General features: G+C 43.4%; 1 protein-coding gene across 1 annotated transcript in view; it reads left to right on the plus strand.

The window, feature by feature from the left end:
• SULF1 (sulfatase 1) overlaps positions 1–19200 on the plus strand; it is a 78865-nt gene that overhangs the window by 15688 nt on the left and 43977 nt on the right. Inside the window, 2 exon segments of the mRNA XM_021688370.1 lie at positions 7375–7526; positions 9856–10025. Coding sequence (XP_021544045.1) covers positions 7375–7526; positions 9856–10025 — 322 coding nt within the window.

Genomic DNA, 19200 nt, shown 5'->3' on the forward strand with positions numbered 1-19200 from the left:
GCTGTATCTACCCTACAATAGATCATAAGAGCTTGGATAAAACAGAGAGAATTTAGTTCAAGTCCCTTATTTTCAGGTGAGCAAATTTCTGCCAACAAGATCAAAAGTGACACATCTGATGTTCTAATGGGGAGAGCAGGTGTCAGGACCTTGGTCTTCAGGGTTCTTGCCAGTGTGCTACCCTACGTGTGCGGGTTGGGTCTTGAATGACACTGTGCACCATAAGGCTGTCCCGATGACACGGGGCGCCTGGCTGGCTCAGTCATTAAGCATCTGCCTTCGGCTCAGGTCATGATCCCAGGGTCCTGGGATCGAGCCCCGCATCGGGCTCCCTGCTCCGCGGGAAACCTGCTTCTCCCTCTTCCACTCCCCCTGCTTGTGTTCCTGCTCTCGCTATGTCTCTCTCTGTCAAATAAATAAATAAAATCTTAAAAAAAAAAAAAAAGGGCTGTCCCGATGACAACGGTCACACTCTTTGTGTAGCCCAGTTGTCTTTTCCGGAGATGGAAGACTTGCTCCTGGAAGCGAAGTCTGATTCCGAGGCCAACCTTCTTTCTGCTCGGGGGTCTAGACACTTAGGTAATAATTGAATTTATAGTGAGTCATTGTACAGAGGAAAAGGAGTTCTTTAAAGGGAACAAGGACTTTTCAGAATAGTTAGAAATAGAAGAAGGATGATCTGCACAGAAGAAAATAAATGTTGATATGCCCCTTAGTGAATCAGACAAAAGTACAAATTGGAAGACGAAAATGGCAGTGATAGAGATCTATACAATTTAAATTTATCTTTGATGGGAAAATATTGAAGTGTGCCAGGCGATTAAGAAGCAAAGATGCCTTTGTGACAATAGTTTATTGATCTAACCAGGGACAGAGACCCGTTTGAAAATACACAAGCACATCAGGATGATAGGCATTTTAGGAAGTTAAGAGAATCAGTGAAGAGGTATTAAACCAACATAATTATTTATAAGCCACTAAACTAGAGGGGGAAAAGCCGATATATAAAGATTTTATCATTTTTCTAATAATGAATACATTATTTGGAACGTTTAGCTGAGAACCTAAGAAAGATAATGCAAGAGACTAAAATATGTATCATACATATAAATATTCATCGAGAGAAAAGCACAACACAGTAATCAGTTTTATGAAGAATAACTCCGAGAAGACAAATTACTAAGAGGCTGATTTTGGGAGGCATCCAGGATACGTGGATTTCAATGGATTGAATTGATCCAATATTATATTTACCATCGTATGACATGATTTTTCTTTCTCAGAACTGAGGCATATTTTTGGACTGGCTATAGCCGGAATTTTTTCTAACTTTACTCATGGAAAATATGACTCTCCAACAGCTTAAATGTTCAAAAGGGGAAAATACAGCAACATGTCTATTGCATTTTATGTTCTGACAAGTGAAGTGGGAAGGATATTGGATTATCTATCATAAAAATGAATATCCTGCCTGACTATCCGCTCAAAAAAAAAAATTTAGTGTGAATTTCTTGTGAGAGTATAGACTTGAATGTAAAACCTGGCATTAAGTTTTAAGGTAAAAGTAACAATCTCTCCCTATAATTTTTATATTGATTCATTTAAAGACTGTAGTGTTCAAGTTACAATCAGAACACATGATACATAAAATCACATGTGAATTAAATTTTAGTCATACTCATTTTACTTCATATCATTTGAGTAGAAGGGGCAATATTTGAAGGAGAGCTGCAATAAATTCTTTTGTAAAAAATTCTTTTGTAACAAAATAATTTGGACAAAGGAATCAATTTTCTGCTTTCATGTCTTTTTCTTTTACAAAATTTATTTATGTTACCATACATTCGTTGAACTACATATACCTGGAATTACACGAAATGCTGGGATATGAAGAGATATAAAGAAAGATCCCTGTCTTCATTAGACTTACAGTCTGGTTGGGGAATTATAGTTTTAACTTGGTTCAAAATTATGTATATTGTTAGTTTGTCAGTTACTACCAGTAAAATCCTGTGACCCCAAGCCTATCAATGACAATTGATTGAGTAAGAGCTCAATTAGTGTATCATTTGTTACATTAAATAAGATTTAACTTCTCCACAGCATCAGAAATCTTTGGATAGTTCCTATTGCTGACTGAAAGGCCTTTGCTTCAAAAGATTTGAAGGGAAATTTTTTAAAGTATTATGTAACAGATAGTCCTGGACAGAAGTAGCATGGCCTAAAGTCAACAGTAATTATAATCAGGTCTTTCTGTTCTTTCTCCCTGTCACCTGACCCCCCTACCACCTTCTTAAGTAGCCATAAAGGGAAGTGTTTAATGGTGTCTCAGAGAAGAGAATGATACAGAAGGACAGGTAGATGGTGTGTTCGAGATATATTCCCATAGTAGTAAATTGACTGACTTGCCAGTGCCAAAGGGTAAGAAAAACTTCATACCACACATAATAGAATGGCATTATGGGCAAGAAAACGAAATTCACCTTAGGGAGGGAGAAAGAGATTTAATACATCTGGAGGAAAATAATTAGAAGCCCAGATAATCAATTGCAGAGCGCTGCCAGGAAGCACAACGTTGAAAGAGGCCAGGGGTGATTACAAATGAGTCTCAATGTTACGAGGCAACAAGAAAGGCCAGAGGAACTTGAAGCCAACAGCACCAGGGGTGCCGCGTGGTGACGCATGAGGTCCTGGTCTCTCCTGGAACGAGTGTGATGGGTGAGGGCACGTCTGGAATCCTGAGTACATATTTTACACTCCGTTAGCACAAAGACACTGAAAACCTGGAGGGAGTTCTGAAGCCAGTAACAAGGACTATTAAGAGACTCGAAGGAAGAGTTTGTAAGGGGAGGGTTAAGGGAGGGGCCATAGCCATGGCAATGGGTGGAAAGCAGCGCTAAAAAACCAAACAAGGACAACAGTGAGGCAGGAAAGACCTGTCATGGCTGCCCCCAGAGGGAAAAACGGAGAGCAAAACTGAATGTGGCAGAAAAAGAAAAAATCTAAAAACTAATGAAGCAGGGAAATGTAAGCCAAAGGGGAATTGGTTGCCACAAACTAAGTCTGACCGGGGAGAGAAAGATGTAACCTCTCGAACAATGTTTTCTGACGCCCAAGTACAGAACTCAGACAAGACGTCCTACTGCAGAATGGTGAAGTACTTCAGATCAGGACACAGGGTTGGGAGGATGATGGTAATGGTGCTGCTGATAACAATACAGGCAGCAGCGGTATTTAATAAGCCCTTGTTAGGTGCCAGGCACTGTTTGAAGCGCTTTACATATGTTTTAATTCATTGGATTCTCACAACAACCCTACCACTGTTCTTATTATCATCCTCATGGTTTTACAGATGGGAGAACTGGAGGTGAAGAGAGGCCAAGTGACTTGCCTGTGGGCGTATAGCTAGCAAATAGGACGGCCAGGTTTTAAACCCAGGCAGGCCGGCTTCCGGGTCTATATTCCAAACCACTGTACTCTTCTGCTGCTTTTAAGATGAAAGGAGAGAAAAGTGACGGGGGGGGGGGGCCCGGAAGGGGGAAGCCCTGGGGATGAGGAGCAGGCCAAAAGAAAGAGCAGGGCCTGAGGTTATTAAGTGAAAAGTTCCTGGAAATAGTCCCCTTCTGAAGTCATGTTGGCGGGGTGTGACCCTGGTGTGCTGCCTCTGACTCAAAGTCATTATTACCTTTTGTCAGAAAGGAAAATCATCTTGTGGTTCTCTGTGATTCTAAAGAGGGTTGGTCTCTGAAGACGAGAACCCCTCATTAGAATTCCTACTGCACATAGTCAGCTCAGAGGGAAATCCTGAGTCCTAGCCGACCTGAGATCCTCTAACGCTTAGTCCCACGCACATCAGTCTGCTCTGGGGCCTGGCAGAGTAATCAAGCAGTGGGCGTTCGGCCAACTGACCACTTGATGGATTTACTCATTTGCAGACTCAACATATAAACACTCATTCAACAAACAAACATCGCTGTGTTTCTCGGACTTGAGTTAACTCTTCAAAGAAAATAAATCTCATCAGAAATAGCAACTTCAGCCACTTATAATTCCAGTGAAAACATCAGTCTAGAACTTGTAGAATCCCCAGAATACGTGGAGGCCCATGAACCCCAGTGCAGGAAACAAAAACTATGAAGCCCCTAGGCTATGTGCAAGGATGGGGAGCAGGGGGAGTATAGAGATGAGGCAAAGGCGGAGTTCACCCTCAAAGCCTTGCAGGCTAAGGGGGATTACCTTACATACGAGCAGGACTATAGCACAAGGAAGGAAGGGAAGATGGCATTCGAGCCACAGAGCCACAGAGACAAATTGCTGTGGGACTGGGTAAAGACTGGGATCGGAAGGGCACCTGGTCTAGCCTTGATACACATCGGGGGGATGAGGGAGCTAGCACAGGCAAAGGCTGTAAGAGGTGAAAACCAGAGCAAATGGAGAAAACACACTCTCCAGAGAGAGGGACAAATAACAGAAATGCAGGCTGGGATTGGAAATAGAGGGATTTTGTCCAGATCCAAAGGTGGCCTTGCATGACATGCTATCAAGTGAAACTTGATTCTATCAAATGAAACTTGAGGGGGGGTCCATCCACGATTGTGACAATGGGGTCATGTCACCAGAGCCAGTCTTCAGGAAGGTGGCACTAAGAGTGGAAAGACCCGGGAGGCTGGTTAGGGGCTCTGGCAGGAGACTGTGAGCATTCATGAGGGGCATCGAGTAATCGGAGAAAGAGGGGCAGGTTCGAGAGCTATTATCCACATAGAATCTTCAAGTGGTGGCGCTTGCTCAGCAAGGGGACCAAAGGAGCAGGTGAACCGGGGAAGGCTCTGGGGTGCTGAGCCTGGTCAACCAGGAAGATGACTATGACACTCAGAGAAGAAAAGGGTATCTGAGGAGAGACGTGCACTCGGAAGGGAAAAGGATTCATTCTGTTCCAGACAAGTCTATTAAGAGTGAGGAAAACGTTCCTCTGGAGGTATCCTACGTGTAGCTGTGTATCAGGATGAAAGCGAGCTAGCTAGCCCGTCAAGACACAGAAACGATGTACCATGGACAATGCTGAGATTCAGAAATGTGTGCTTTAAGGGCGATACTGATAAAGTGCCTGATTCTGGGATCTGTTTTCATCTTACCAGGCCTGTAGTCCAGGAACTATCTTTCTTCGTGTGTATAAGTGGAGACACTTGTGAAGCCAGCTTAGTGAAGATACACAGTGGCTTTGACATGGAAGGCATCTGATTAGCCATAGTTTCTCCCTAAAACAAAAGATGGCAGCCCTTTAAAAATCAGAAAAATTAAAGCTTGCACGCATGTGTGTACTACATATGCATAGATGTGTAGGTATAAGTGTGTGTGTGTGCAACACACACACGTACACACACACACACCTACATATACACATATAAAAATTTCTTTGCTCCTTTCTACTTAAGGGGAAGGCTACGTATATGGCTACTAGGGTGACCAACCATCTAGGTTACCCAGAATAGTGCTTGTTTATGCCTGCCTTCCTGGTGAGATTACAACTATTAGAAATAGTACCTTCCTTGTCTTGCAGACTGATTGAATCCTGCAGTTTTGAGGGCTGGTTGGCTCTTAAAGAACCCATTCGAACAGTGCATGGAATACAACATTCTCCACTTTCCCCACAAATGAAAATGTGTGTGTTTAAACCAAACCTAAAAATCTGGTAACAGCCTCTTAGAAGTAGGATATGTCTCAGAATCATGCATGTAAACATGAGAATACCTTCACCTCTGGATCCCAGTTTGGCTTTTCTGTAATTGCAGAGTTAGAGTTACGCCGCTGTGGTATCAGAATAACTTTTGAATGTCATCTTGAAATAGAAGCGTGGATTTTAAGTGCTAATGCAAAGGTAAAGGAGAAACACTTCTTAAATGTATGCAGTTCATTTATTTTCTCTGTAAGAATCATAAATGTTGACACATTACCTGTAATTGAAGTGGTTAATGATTTATCAGCAAGGTGATTTGGTCAGCCATGACACACAAACTTTGGTATACTCCAGAATGCTCTATTGCACTTGTGAAGCTCTCTTGTCTAACCTGAATTTACATTCTGCGGTGATAACATGGTGTATGCAGTGTGATTAAAGTAAGTGAACAGGGCGCCTGGGTGGCTCAGATGGTTAAGCGTCTGCCTTCGGCTCAGGTCATGATCCCAGGGTCCTGGGATCAAGTCCCACATCGGGCTCTCTGCTCCTTGGGAGCCTGCTTCTCCCTCTGCCTCTCTCTCTCTGTCTCTCATGAATAAATAAATAAAATCTTAAAAAAAAATAAAATAAAATAAAGTAAGTGAACATATCAAAAAAAAAAAAGAAAGAAAAGTAATAGTACCCTCTTTCTCAAAAGTGTGCCGACAATACATTTTTGGCTACCCTTCTGATAGTTACAAGGTATTTGACTTCAAGATCTAACCCATTTTGTTCCCGAAACCCCAACCTGCCCTACTCTCTCCTCTTTGCCCATCTCTTCTCGTCCTCTTTGGCAGAGGACCAAATCCAAATCCAAAGTTTCCCTCTGAAAGGATCAGTAAGCTCTGTTGCCCAGTGGCCTTCCTTAGGTGGGACATGCCAAAGTTACAAATGTGAAGTCCCTCCAGGGGCCTCGTCGATGAGCAGTAGAGTGTCTGTGTCCCATGTACTTCTCTTAGACTATGAGTCTATGAAAGTTAGTCATCTGCATAGTAATTCTGTGTCACCAGAATTTTTTATTATCAATAATAGACACATTCCTAAAATATACATAATGTGAACATCAATGCCATAAAATATGTGTGACATAAAAACCCTTACCATGTGCTGAAGACACGGGAGTTTACCATGGTTCCTTGACTTGGAAAATTTGTATTCTGGATATGCAAACACAAAGACAAACTTTTCTATAGGGTTTTTATAATTTATAACTCTCAAATAGTAAGTTGGAAAACTTACTTTCTCACCAAGACTGAACTTTCAGCACCACCCCCCCCAACTATGTGCCCAGAGACAGCATTCCACATTTCCACTGGCTACTTCTCTGACTGTTACATCAACTTAACAAAAGGGTACATTCTGCTTTTATTCTAGCAGAACCACAAGAAACAGATGCACCCCGAGTACCATGATCACTATGGTGATTTTATTGCGCTATAATCCATGTACATGGGTACTACGTTTATTTATTCAAAAGGAAAATGTCCGTGTGTCACTTTGCCAAAGGATCAGGGTATTACACTATTATTTTGGCGTTACCAACGTTTACTTTTGTTTTACTGCCCCTTTTTCAAATCCTAATTTCATACTTATGCATTTATGCATTTATTTGTGATTAATCATTTCATATGAGAAAATAATCCCTTTTTTTCCCTTTGCAGCCTTTTTTGGAAAATACCTCAATGAATATAATGGCAGCTACATCCCTCCTGGATGGCGAGAATGGCTTGGATTAATCAAGAATTCTCGTTTCTATAATTACACTGTTTGTCGTAATGGCATCAAAGAAAAGCATGGATTTGATTATGCAAAGGTAATTTTCAGCCACTTTTACGCTGCATCAATTTACTTTGTGCATAATGGGGAAAAGCCATTTTCAGTGAGTTAACTTATCCACGAGATTGGCTTTCTATGTTCTCACAATGTTAGAATGAGAAATTTTAAGGTAATTTTAAACTCCAGGCAAGAAAAAGATTTTCAAGGAACACTGACTTTGAATAGTGATTCTTTTTTCCCTCATTAGGATGAAAGGCAATCAGCCTTTGATGAAGTATCATCAAGAAAATCATAGATGCCTCCACTCGGACTTGTGATTTTTTTTTTTTTCTACTCCCTAGAGGATTTGTCCACATAATCAAATGTTCATCTTGTACCATTTCGCTTTTCACTGGCGTAAAAGTGCATTTTGTCTGTGGCTTCAGGTTTAGAGCAGACAAGCGCAATAATCGAAGGTCGGGGAAACCACATTCTTCGCTTTTCCTCCTGTCTGACCGAGCATTGATATGTGACAAGGACATCGGCCCCACAGGAGCGAGAGTCCACAAAAGTCCCTGGGGCCGTCAATCCCCAGATTTCCAAATCAGTTCATAGAAACTGAAATCCACACGTCCCTCCGTGTCTCTAACAAATCCATCCCAGATTAGACTTTCTAAAATTCACAAAGGTTTTGTGATTGGCAACCAAAAATAAAACAAGTTTCAGACGACAAGAGTGAAGGGGAAAATACCTTCGAATTTAGCCTGCTAATTAGCCTAAAATACCTCTTCCCTTCTAGCCATGCCCAGCTCTTCCTCACTTATCTAAAAGAAGCCGACAATCTGCTCTATCCAGCGTAGATCACTACGAAAGAGCCATTGGTAGAAATCAGAGAGAGGGAACTTGATTTAATTTTGGCACAGTGCTGCCTTTATGCTTGGCCCGATTTGAGCTCGAGGAGCTTGGCGGGAGATAAGGTGTTGTAGTCTGCTCTTTCGTCCCCTTCAGAAAACAATGAATGCAAATGAATTCACAAACATTGCTAATAGGATTCCAGACTCAACAAAGTTGAGAGCTGGCGGGGACCTTGGAGGCAGATTTGAGCAATGTCCTACAAAGTGTGCTAATTGTCACCGCTATCATTTTTTATCTGTGGGGATGCTTTCATGCTCCTTGTTCAAGCTATTAACCTTTCTTTCCCTGTTGTCCTAAGGAGAGCTAAGTAATCAAGAATCCCTCCAAAGACTAAAATTAGCGTAACTTGCCCATTATCACAGCTGATTAAGTGTCAAAGACAACTGTGTCCGGAAAGAATATATGGCTTTTTTTTTGGTGAGAAAAGGAATGAAACAGACACTCCCATGGAAGAAGGTGATGGCCTGTGGAGTTGTCCTCACAATGACATGTGACACAGATTTCCTCCCTTGGGCACTGCTTTTGCAGCTGTGTTGGTCCCTGAATCTACATGTGATTAGTCATGCCTGGGAGCCTCTGACACTGTGAATGCTGTCTGGGCACTTTCTGAATAAACTTTGTGCTGGAGCTCCAGGCCAACGATACCCACTTAGAGGAAGCAGGTGGTTTAAGTTTTCATCGTCCCTTTTCATTCCATTTCTTCCTTCCCCCTTACAGAGTTGCATCAGTCCCTCAGACTGCAGCTTGGGTCATTTTATTAACAAGTCAGGCTCAAATCCCAGCAGCTGTATCATTTTAGTTGTGCAATTAACAGTATAATCTGCAGGAAATCAAATGCTCCCCATATTTAGTGTTTCAAGTGAATTAATTGATAAAATATTGCAGCTTTTCCATGTGCACCCAGATTTCGGCTATGGCTTTCATTAGCAATTAATGTATAATTCCCACAGGTGAATTTTGAATTTAAAGAAAAGACCTTTTCTTTTGTTTGTGCATGTGCGTGTGTGCGCGTGTGTGTGTGTGTATGTGTTCTGCAACTGTGAATTTGTAGTGGGCGTGGGTGTTTCCTGCCCTTGAAGTAATTAAATTTTTTGTCAACGAATTACATCAATGAAACCTAAGAATGAAATATGTATCCGGTGTTTCATGGGCTCTAGCATTTGGATTGCCAGATCTGATCATTATCTTGGGCAAACAGGACTGGACTTTTTTTCTTTCCTAATTGCTAAGTTGTGCCTTACTCAAAATACAATTTTTGCATGTTACCAAGCTAGCCACCCTAGAAAGTAACTGGCAACTGATTTTGTCTGTTACAGAAGATGTTTTGCTGCTTTGGGAAGTATCATCTTCCTTCCTGCTTTAGACCTTATACCTTCACTCAGTGAGATGCTTCTGAAGAAAGAAGTATTCAAATGTGATCTGATGAATGTCACCTTTTGTAATTTTTGTTTTGTGTCAAATGTATGTTTCAGGACTACTTCACAGACTTAATCACTAACGAGAGCATTAATTACTTCAAAATGTCTAAGAGAATGTATCCCCATAGGCCCATTATGATGGTGATCAGCCACGCTGCGCCCCACGGCCCCGAGGACTCGGCCCCACAGTTTTCAAAACTGTACCCCAATGCTTCCCAACACATGTGAGTAATAACGTCAGTTCTGGGACCTGCTGAACACGGGCCTTTCCTTTGCTCCCCACCTCTGTCCTCTCCTTCACCCCATTTCCTTCCACGCCATGTCTCCAGAGGCAGGTAAACCAACCAGCTCCTGCCATGAGCCCACGGGGCAGGCTGGCCACGGGGCCTGGCATAAAGGACCTGGTCTAGTGGTGTGATTAGGAATCACATTTCCAACCTTTGTAAGTAGCTAAATGGAAAGGAAGAGAAGCACGTAGGGTGAATGGGGGAAATTTGTATCAGGCGTTCCCTTCAGTTGTCTTACATGATATTCCTGAGCATGATCTCATAAAAATAACGATCAAATGGTATACTCCTCATAGCAGCAGAGTGGTGCCCCCTGGTCTGGTTGTAGAAACATGGGTCTGTCTTCTAGGCGGATACTGGGGGCAGCTTTGCTGCAGATGTGCAATTAGGATTGCTGCAGAAAGCAGCTTGCATGGGCTTGCCCTAGAGGCCTTCTCAGGTCACGGTTTTAAAATAACCTGATGTTTCTTTTTGAGAGGGAGGAGCCTTGGTAAGGAGGGGAGGGGAGGCCCAGGGGAGGGGGCTGATGGTGTGGGGGGACGGAGGCAGAGAGCAGAGAGCCCTGTTACGCCGATAACTCTCACTAGCCAAGAGTAGAAACGTCCGGATGCTTTGGCAGCAAAGAACATGATTTTGTTTTTTACTCTATTGACTCGCTTCCTTCCCATCCTTTGCAATAACATGCAGCCTTCCCTACAGAGCAGTTGGCTCTGTGTCTGCGGAAGGATCGGCCATCAGACAGGTAGGGACCAGGGAATTGGTATGTTTCCTTCATCACTAAACCTCCAAAATTAGTTCTTAATCTGTTTATGCTTAAGTATCATCTCTTCTCACCCACACTGATTTCCCGGCCACAATCCCAGACAGAAAGAAAATAGAGTAAATGTATTTATGAGAAGAGAGACATACCAAAGACGCTGTAGTTGCTGGTCATTACATATCTTATAAGGAAAGAACCTTTCCTTATATTCTTACTTTTTAATCTTATAACTAACAAGCTGCTGGTTTTTGGCCAGTGGTATTCAGGTCATCTCTATCGTATCGAGAGATTTAGACAGAAGGAAGGAGGTCAGAGCTGACTGAGGACAGGAACTAACAGTAACTATAAAACCAGGACAGATACCCTGCTGAACACGCCCAGTAGGATGGAAGGATGGAAGCGTCTCAATACATAAACTATTGTCAACAAAGAAAGCAGGTTGCCCCAGCGCCTGGGGAATGTGGTCTGGGTGAGCTGCTGTGTTTCGGAAAGAACGCTGTGGATGGATATACAGGCCTCTGAAGGTCTACCTACATATAACCATGCAACTACATTCATGAGCCAAGCCCACGAGTGGCGAGGGGCTCTCCATGAGAGATCACTTACAGACTTAGTAACCCGCTGGCTCAGTGAAAGAGAAAGGTCTTTGCAGTCTTCTTCCCTGCCCTGGGACCCACCTTTCTCTTTCCTTTTGAATCAGAAAAATCACTCTGTGTCAGTTCTCTTGTCGCATTGGCAGATGCTCAGCCTAAGGTGGCTTGCTATAACTGTAAACCTTGCTGGTGTTTTCCCGAGGTTCAGGAGAGGGGACTGACAAAATGGGGTGTTTTATGGCTCCTTAGAAGTCAGCCTGCCTTTGAAGCTTCTGGGCAAGGTCCTGAGCCGGCAGAAAAATCAGCCGCAGGTCAAGAGGTTCTGACAGCTCAGTGGCATGCACAGACAACTGTAGGAGGAGAGGAACCTGCAGACTTCTCAGGGCCTTCATGATAACTAAACAACAGTATCTCTGAGCCCAGCAATTAAAAATTCTATTTGATTCCACAAACATTTATGAGTGGCGCTAAACAGTACAGCTGGGACAAAAGGCATGAGGAAGACACAATTGCTCCCAGTCGGGACCCAGTGAGCAAAGACGGATTGGCATGCTGGGGCCAAACTCAGCTTGCCGCCAGCTTTTGTTAATAAAATTTCATTGAAATACAGCCATATTCATTGCTTTATGTGTTATCTGCGGCTGCTTTCACAATTCAACCGCAGAGTAGTTGTGGCAGATACAGTAGGGCCTGCAACGCCCCAAATATTTGCTCTCTGATCCTTTACAGGATGAGTTTGCCCCCAACCCCTACTCTAGGGAGAGGATGGGCAAGTGTCCAAATAGCCATAGCACCAGTGGGAGCAGAAGGCGTAAGTACTAGGGCAGGCCTTCAAGGGGCTATGGAAGTTTGGAGAAAGAGGCATTCACATCTTTTAGGGGAACACGGAAAAGTCATGGACCAGCAGACATTCAGAGTGGGCCTCAAAGAATGGGTACCATTTCTGAAGCTGATTCTACAGACCGGGTGGATGGTTTCAGGAAGAAAATGCAGCGTGGACAAGTGGCCGCCACGTTAAGTGAGGCGATCTGAGATGTGACCTAGGAGAATGGAGCACAAGGAAGGCAATAAGGGATAAAGCTAGAAAGGGAAACTAGCAGAATTTTGAGGACTTGAATGAATTTGTACATCACTGTAAGCAGAGAGTCACCAGAGGTCATTTGGTGGGGTAGGAACATAATATATAACTCGGTCATTGTTTCAGTTATTCCTTTTGAGTTCATGTGAACCACCTGTGTGCCTTACTGGTGACTCTGTAAAACAAAATCTACCCATGGCAGAGTGAAAAGTATTTAGGCCTTTGAGACAAACAAGCAAGCGTTCCTTTTTCATCTGTTCTACTAAGCCCCTGGGCAATTTTTTTTAACCTCTAGGAGCCTCCATTGTCTCATCTGCTAAATGGGGATAATGCTAGCACCTTGACATGGTGTCGTGAACAAAAATTAAGAGAGAAAGCATCGTTCAAGTCCCCACATAGGGCCTGGGACATAAAAGCCACTTCATAGATGCTGATTCCTAGTGATCCTTTCTATTGAGATGAACAATATAAAGCTGCTCTTTCTTGATTCCATCTTTCTTGACCCACAAAAAGTGCAGTTTCATTTGGCTCAACTTCATGTTGAGGGGAAGCAGCTGAAGAAATGACAAATCGATACGTGTCCATTGTGGTGTGACAAAGCTCTTGACGAGCTAAGACTCACATTGGGACGAGCCTCTCGCACCTGGCCATTCTAAAAACCCAGACAGGATAAGCACCAATCTGGGCTGTGGTATCTTTTCTAGGTGCAAAATGTGTGCTGCGAGCAAGTGCCAGTGAGGAGAACACCCTCAGCTCTAGAAAATGAAAATCCATGCGGTTGGTCCGGCACTTCAGCTTCTATTCGCTGCTAAGCCTTGGGCTTTGGTGCCCGCAGCATGGAGAGAGCCGCTGTGTCTCCCGCGGGCCTCAGAAGGCCTGAGTTGTCTGCATCTTAGTTGTCCAGGCCTCCCTGGCTGTCGCTCGCTGGACAAGGGGGCCGGCGAGAGCCCGTGTGCGGTTTTTGTCACTGTGAGTGACTGCACAGGTCCACAGTTCAGTCTGTGGACAAAAGGAGAGAGACAGATGAAGACAGGCGGCTAATTGTGGCGCACGGAGCTCCTGAATGGCCGGGTTCCTTAGCGAAAACATTAGCCACACATTCGAGCAAAGGGATGTAGGAAGTTAAGTACTTTGCAGAAATGTTTGGCAAGCCCTCTGCAAACAGTGAGAGGCTATAGACTCTCCCCTGTTCGGAGAAGCAAGTAACATGAACACGTTCCTTGAGGTCGCCTCCCTTGGTGGTCACGCAGTATCCGGATGCCTTTCGTGTGGCCTCAGGTGGTAGTCACCTAGCCCTCTCCAACTGGGGTGAATGCATCGTGTTTCCACGGCGCTTTCCATTCCCAACAAAGGAAGAAAGCCAGGCCAACACTGGCTTGCTGGCTTTACACACGAGGCTGGAGGTTTTGCCAAGCGACTAAGAATGGGGACGGATATGGACCCCTCGTGACTGTTTGGCACTGTTTAATCAGAAGCAGCTCAGCTGTTCTCGGCCTCGGTGATATCTGAGGGAGCCTCCATCATAACATCACACATAGTAATCCTTATCGTAAAGCTCTTCCCTATGGTGAAGACCCTACTGTGCTTTTCAGTGAATTACATCCCAGGATCCTCATGGTACTGCTGTACCCTCCCTCTCGCAATGACATAGCTTGTCTCTCCTGGCCACCACGATGTGATAACGTGCAGTAGTGACAGGAAAGGAGATTCCATTTACCTACCCGATGATTCTGGGGGAAGCTAAGAGACTCCCCCATCACCTTCCTACCAACCGTCCCCCTATCAACTGAAAATTTTGTTGTTGTTGTTCCAGTTCATCAGTTCTTTCTCCGCATCCCTGGAAATGTGTGTGAACACACAGACACGGTTCAAGTGAAATCTAAAATCTTGGTAGAACAATCCAGGTCCACTAACTTGCGAGAATCCGTCTAAAAGTGCAGTTTGGGGATGAGGTAGTACGTTAAAGGGACAACTACCTCTGCGTAAGCCTCAGAACAAAGTTTTTGAAACATCTTTGTTGTCCGAAGTTGAAAAGAAAGGTTTTTCCTTAGAAGAATTTGCACATTCTCACTTCATTTCTTCCACAGATCCATAAAAGAAAGTGCTTTTGAAAATGAGAGAATTTTAGATTCTCCATAAAAATCTTTAATTTGGGCAGAACTCATTGCTCCTTTCCTGTGTTCCCACTTTGTTCTTCGATCATTGACCTGCATATCCCATGGCACTGGCTGTTTACCCAGACCCTTGAAGTCAAACTGCACACCTCCAGGGGGCAGCATTCACACAGGATACTGTGTGAATGGGGCCCTGGAGTTAGGCAAGATAGCTCTTTCCGGAAGGCAGGGCCAAGTGTTAGATCTCTGCCTCTGGTGCCTGGGGAGCATGGCTCCTGCCCTATCCCTTGCCAGATACTTTTTTGTTTAGCAAATGAATAAGCGTGTTAACCCCACCACCCAGGTGACATTAAAACATATTTTAATGGCATAAAAATATTTAAGCAGTCGGTTTTACGAATTAAAGGACACCTGGAGATCATCTAATGCCATAAATGTTTAGATTGAAAAATGAAGGCCCAAACTCTATTTAAAAAAAAAAAAATTAAAAACCCAAATGGCTTTGCCCAGGTTAACGTAAGTAGATAGGGACAAAGCTGGAGTCAAAACTCTGTTCTCTTGGCCCTAGGTGATCTTTGCACTGCCCCCCGGCTTGCTCAGTACTCTTCACAGTTACAGTTAATATTAGAAGTGGCTTCCATGTGTGTGTTTGCACAATTCCGCTGGAGTTTGCAGCATCTTAGAAGACTTTTTTAATTTAGTTTCCTGCGGTATCTATAATCAAGATCATTTGATATTATTCTGCGTGCGTTCAAATGTTACCTTACCTAAAGACATTTGAACTCAGGTGGGGAATATCTCTACAAAGTCAATTAAATAAGTTCAATTTGAGTGAAAGCTGAGATGGTGTGGCTTGGGAGATTAAGTATAGAATTTCCAATTTAATGCTTTGAGTGTGTGTCTTAAATCTCTATAACTGGCTTATTCTGGGAATTGAAACCTATTTCATTTCTTACAGACTGACGGTCCCGCTACCAATACCCTTTAAGAGTTAGATCATTAGAGTTTTTGTTGTTGTCCGACACTAAATAATAAATGAAGAAAACACATGTTCAGATATAAAACACTAGAAATGTCTTTCTTTTCACTGGGTGACAGCAAAGGCCATCAGCAGTAAAAATGAACTGCTAAGTTCTTTGCAATTCCCTGAATATGGATTTAATAGACAACACATGCATTTCTTAAAACCATTTCTCTTCCAGTGAGAATTATTCTCCCCAAATACCCACCCATCAAAAAGAAAGGTGACATTATTGATTTTCAGGATTCGTATTCTCCTTATGCCAATAAGCAGTAGAGGAGAGAGAATCAAAGCCCAAAGAGCATTGATGGCAGAGGCTGAAGTCACAAATGTGTGGTCGAAAGGATCTGTGATCTAGTGCTGAGCAATAAATCCAAACATGGAGAAAAAGCAACATGCAGAGAAGAGAAGCCTCACCCGGGAGAAGTTAACATTTTTAACTATGAGAACAGTCTGTGTTTTGGAGAGAGTGTAAGCCTGGAATGCACAGTTACTGGGTAAAATCCTTCTCGGGACGGACAACAAGGAGTCTTACCAGATCAGGCACATGGAACTGTAACCCCAACGTGGATTTTTTTTTTTTTTTTTAAGCGACAGAAACTTAAAAACGACAATTTAGTCATCTGTCCTCTCAGTTTTCAAGCAAAGAGCCAGTGTTATCTGTCTTTTCGCTGATGCATCCAGTTTGCCTTGGAGGGTCCGACTTTATCTTGTGTTGTCAGCAAAAGCAGACTTTGGGCAGCTGGTGGGAGGCACTTGAACGGGAAGCAGAAAAGGCTAATATTTTCAATCAGGACGAAGGCTAAGGATTTTAGGACTTAGTTTTGAGAGAAAGGAATGTATGTATCAGATCTTTGAATGCCTGGGATTTTGAGGCACTTCTTGGGGACTGTGGTGCAGGACTCTGGTCGTTGTGATGTCATAGAAGACACTCCGGCCCCAGGACAGAATTTCTGAGCCACCTCTGTACACTTTACTTTCTCATTTGTAAAATGGGAATAGGGTGTCCTCAGGGTTGCCACCGCAATCCAAAGAGCTATTAAATGATGAGATCTTTCCCAGCTCCCTGTGCGGATGGGTATGAATATGTGGATTTGTTCTCTGGAGTCACTGAAATCTCCTTAAACCTTCCCAAAGCTCTGAAGTCGTTATTCCCATTATACAGATGAAGAAACAGAGGCTTAGAGAAAAAAAAAGTTGCCCGAGATCACACACTAGTAACAGGGCTGGGATGAGATTTCAGTTCTAATCCCCAAACATTCTGAAACAATGGGACGTGTGATTTTCCACTTCTCCCCAAAACAGTTAGCTGCTACTTTCAGTGGCTGCTCTTGTAGCTGAGGGCTCCAGGCCCTGTTTGAGTCATTGTGAGTCAATTCTTAGGGAAGCAAGCCTTAATTATCACTGGGAGACAGAAGGCTGCATCTTCCAGGAATTTGGCAGACCCCAGCAGGAGGCAACCACAGGTCTTTGGCAAAAGATCACTTTTCAACAACATTGTCAATCCCAGCGACCCCCAACCCACCTGCAGGTCCCCGAACAGCTGCTGTTCTGTGGGAAGCAGGGGCAGTCTGTCTTCCTTTAAAAGGCAAATGCATACCCCCACTCCTTGCCCCTTGCTGAGATTCCACCTGGGATTTCAGCCCCAGAGCTGGGGGTCAGCTCCCACCTGGAGAAATTAAGGGGAGGGGAGGCGGTTGGGGGTGGGGAAGGACAGCTTTGACAACAGACCTGAACTCTCCCTTTTACTATAAGCCAGATTTCACATACGTCATTCTGTAAATCCGGGAGTCCAATTTTGAGGCTTGTAATTTGCTGCGACCTTCCCCGTTCCTCAAAGTGAGGCGGAGCTATGCCAAGCTCATCAAGGTAGCTGGTAGAAGATATCATTTGCCCGCTGTGAGCCTTCGTTTCGGTTCCCTATTGTTAATCTTTATTTGTGTTGAGGTTTTGTGGCTTTAAAAAAGTCAACTCAATTTATTTTAAAATTAAGGCAAACCAACATCAAAGGCAGTAAGAGGAAGATGTTTAGGTATTATAAAGAAACCCTGTGTAATCTTTTATAGCCATATTCTTTTTCAGGGCACGTATCGGTAAATAGTTAGGGGACCTTTCATGGCCCACTTGCTGTATTTTTCTGACCTCTAGCCACCCCCACGGGTGAAAATCCCTCTCCGATGGGGTTTAGAAGCCCCCACTCTCATCCTCCTCAGCCTTTCAATCTAATCCTGTTTGTACTGCGACAGGCTGCGTGAAGAATGAGAAACAGGGCTTACATTCTTTCCTACTGCACGAGCTCCTGAGATTGAAGAGGGTGATTCCGCCCGTGTTCACGCTTAGATATGAGGAACACTTTCAGGCCAAAACATGGGACAAAGTGGTTCATGAGTCATTTCCTGGGTAAGCAGAAGAAAGTTTATGTTGAAAGTTTCTCTTAAAAAGAATAGCAGGTGATACCTGAGGAGCTTGTTTGGTTTTAAATGCGACAGGATTTTTCAACCCAGACATTTATATAGAATGTATTTGTTTATTGGCTTATGTAGGAGACTCATGTGCCTCTGTTCTAGGCACCTTTAAGTGATACAGAGATAGATAATAAATAGGTGATAGATGGGGAGATAGATGATAGATAGACAGAGATTTGTTGTTCCTCAAAAGAGCTTTTTAAGAAAGATACTATTATCCCCGTTTACAGATGAGCAAAGTGAACCACACCTGCTTTTCCTACTCTGCAAATCTGCCCCTTTATACAGTTTTAGGCACAGGGTCTTCTGTGCTCAATATTATATTGGTATTTATGCTGTTGTATTTCTGCTAGTTAACCAGCATCCATACTGATCATTAGGGTATGATGTGACCTTCTTTTGTGCCAAGAAGCTCAATGGTACCAAAAGAGCATTTTCAACTATCAAAAGAGAGGTTCTGCAAATGCACTGGCAGAAGAAAAAATATAACAACAGGCAGCATTTATATAGTTCAGCATGCATGGAAATAGCCCAGTGTACAATCACGTAGCTCAGAAATTCCGGGTTTACTCTGAGGGAGATTTGCTCTAGAGCAAACCAGAGGAGTACGCGGTCAATGCCCCTGAATTCACCGGGCTCACAGTGACTGTTTCTCTAGGGTGTTTTTGTTTTTGTTTTTTTAAGATTTTATTTATTTTTAATTTATTTTTATTTTAGAGAGAGAGCAAGCTGGGGTGGGGGTGGGGGGGGCGGGTAGGGAGAAACCCAAGCAAAAGGACCCTGAGATCATGACATGAGCCAAAATCAAGAGTTGGATGCTTAACCAACTGAGCCACCCAGGCACCCCTATTTCTCTAGTTGATGGCACAGGGTCACCTATCCTTGTCATTATCCACCATTTTTCACTGATAGGACCCTCCCCAGAGCAGACACTGGCTATCCGATTTCTCAACCAACATAGATTGTTGCTTACTCTGTGAGACCAGTTACTTGTGAAGTTGTGGTTCCTATGAAAAGTAGTCTGAGACATAGGAAGCACCCCACACTTCCCTCTTCTTTCATTTTGTTAGAACAAATGGGC

The sequence above is a fragment of the Neomonachus schauinslandi genome, chromosome 4, assembly GCF_002201575.2.
Source record: "Neomonachus schauinslandi chromosome 4, ASM220157v2, whole genome shotgun sequence".
Taxonomy (NCBI): domain Eukaryota; kingdom Metazoa; phylum Chordata; class Mammalia; order Carnivora; family Phocidae; genus Neomonachus; species Neomonachus schauinslandi.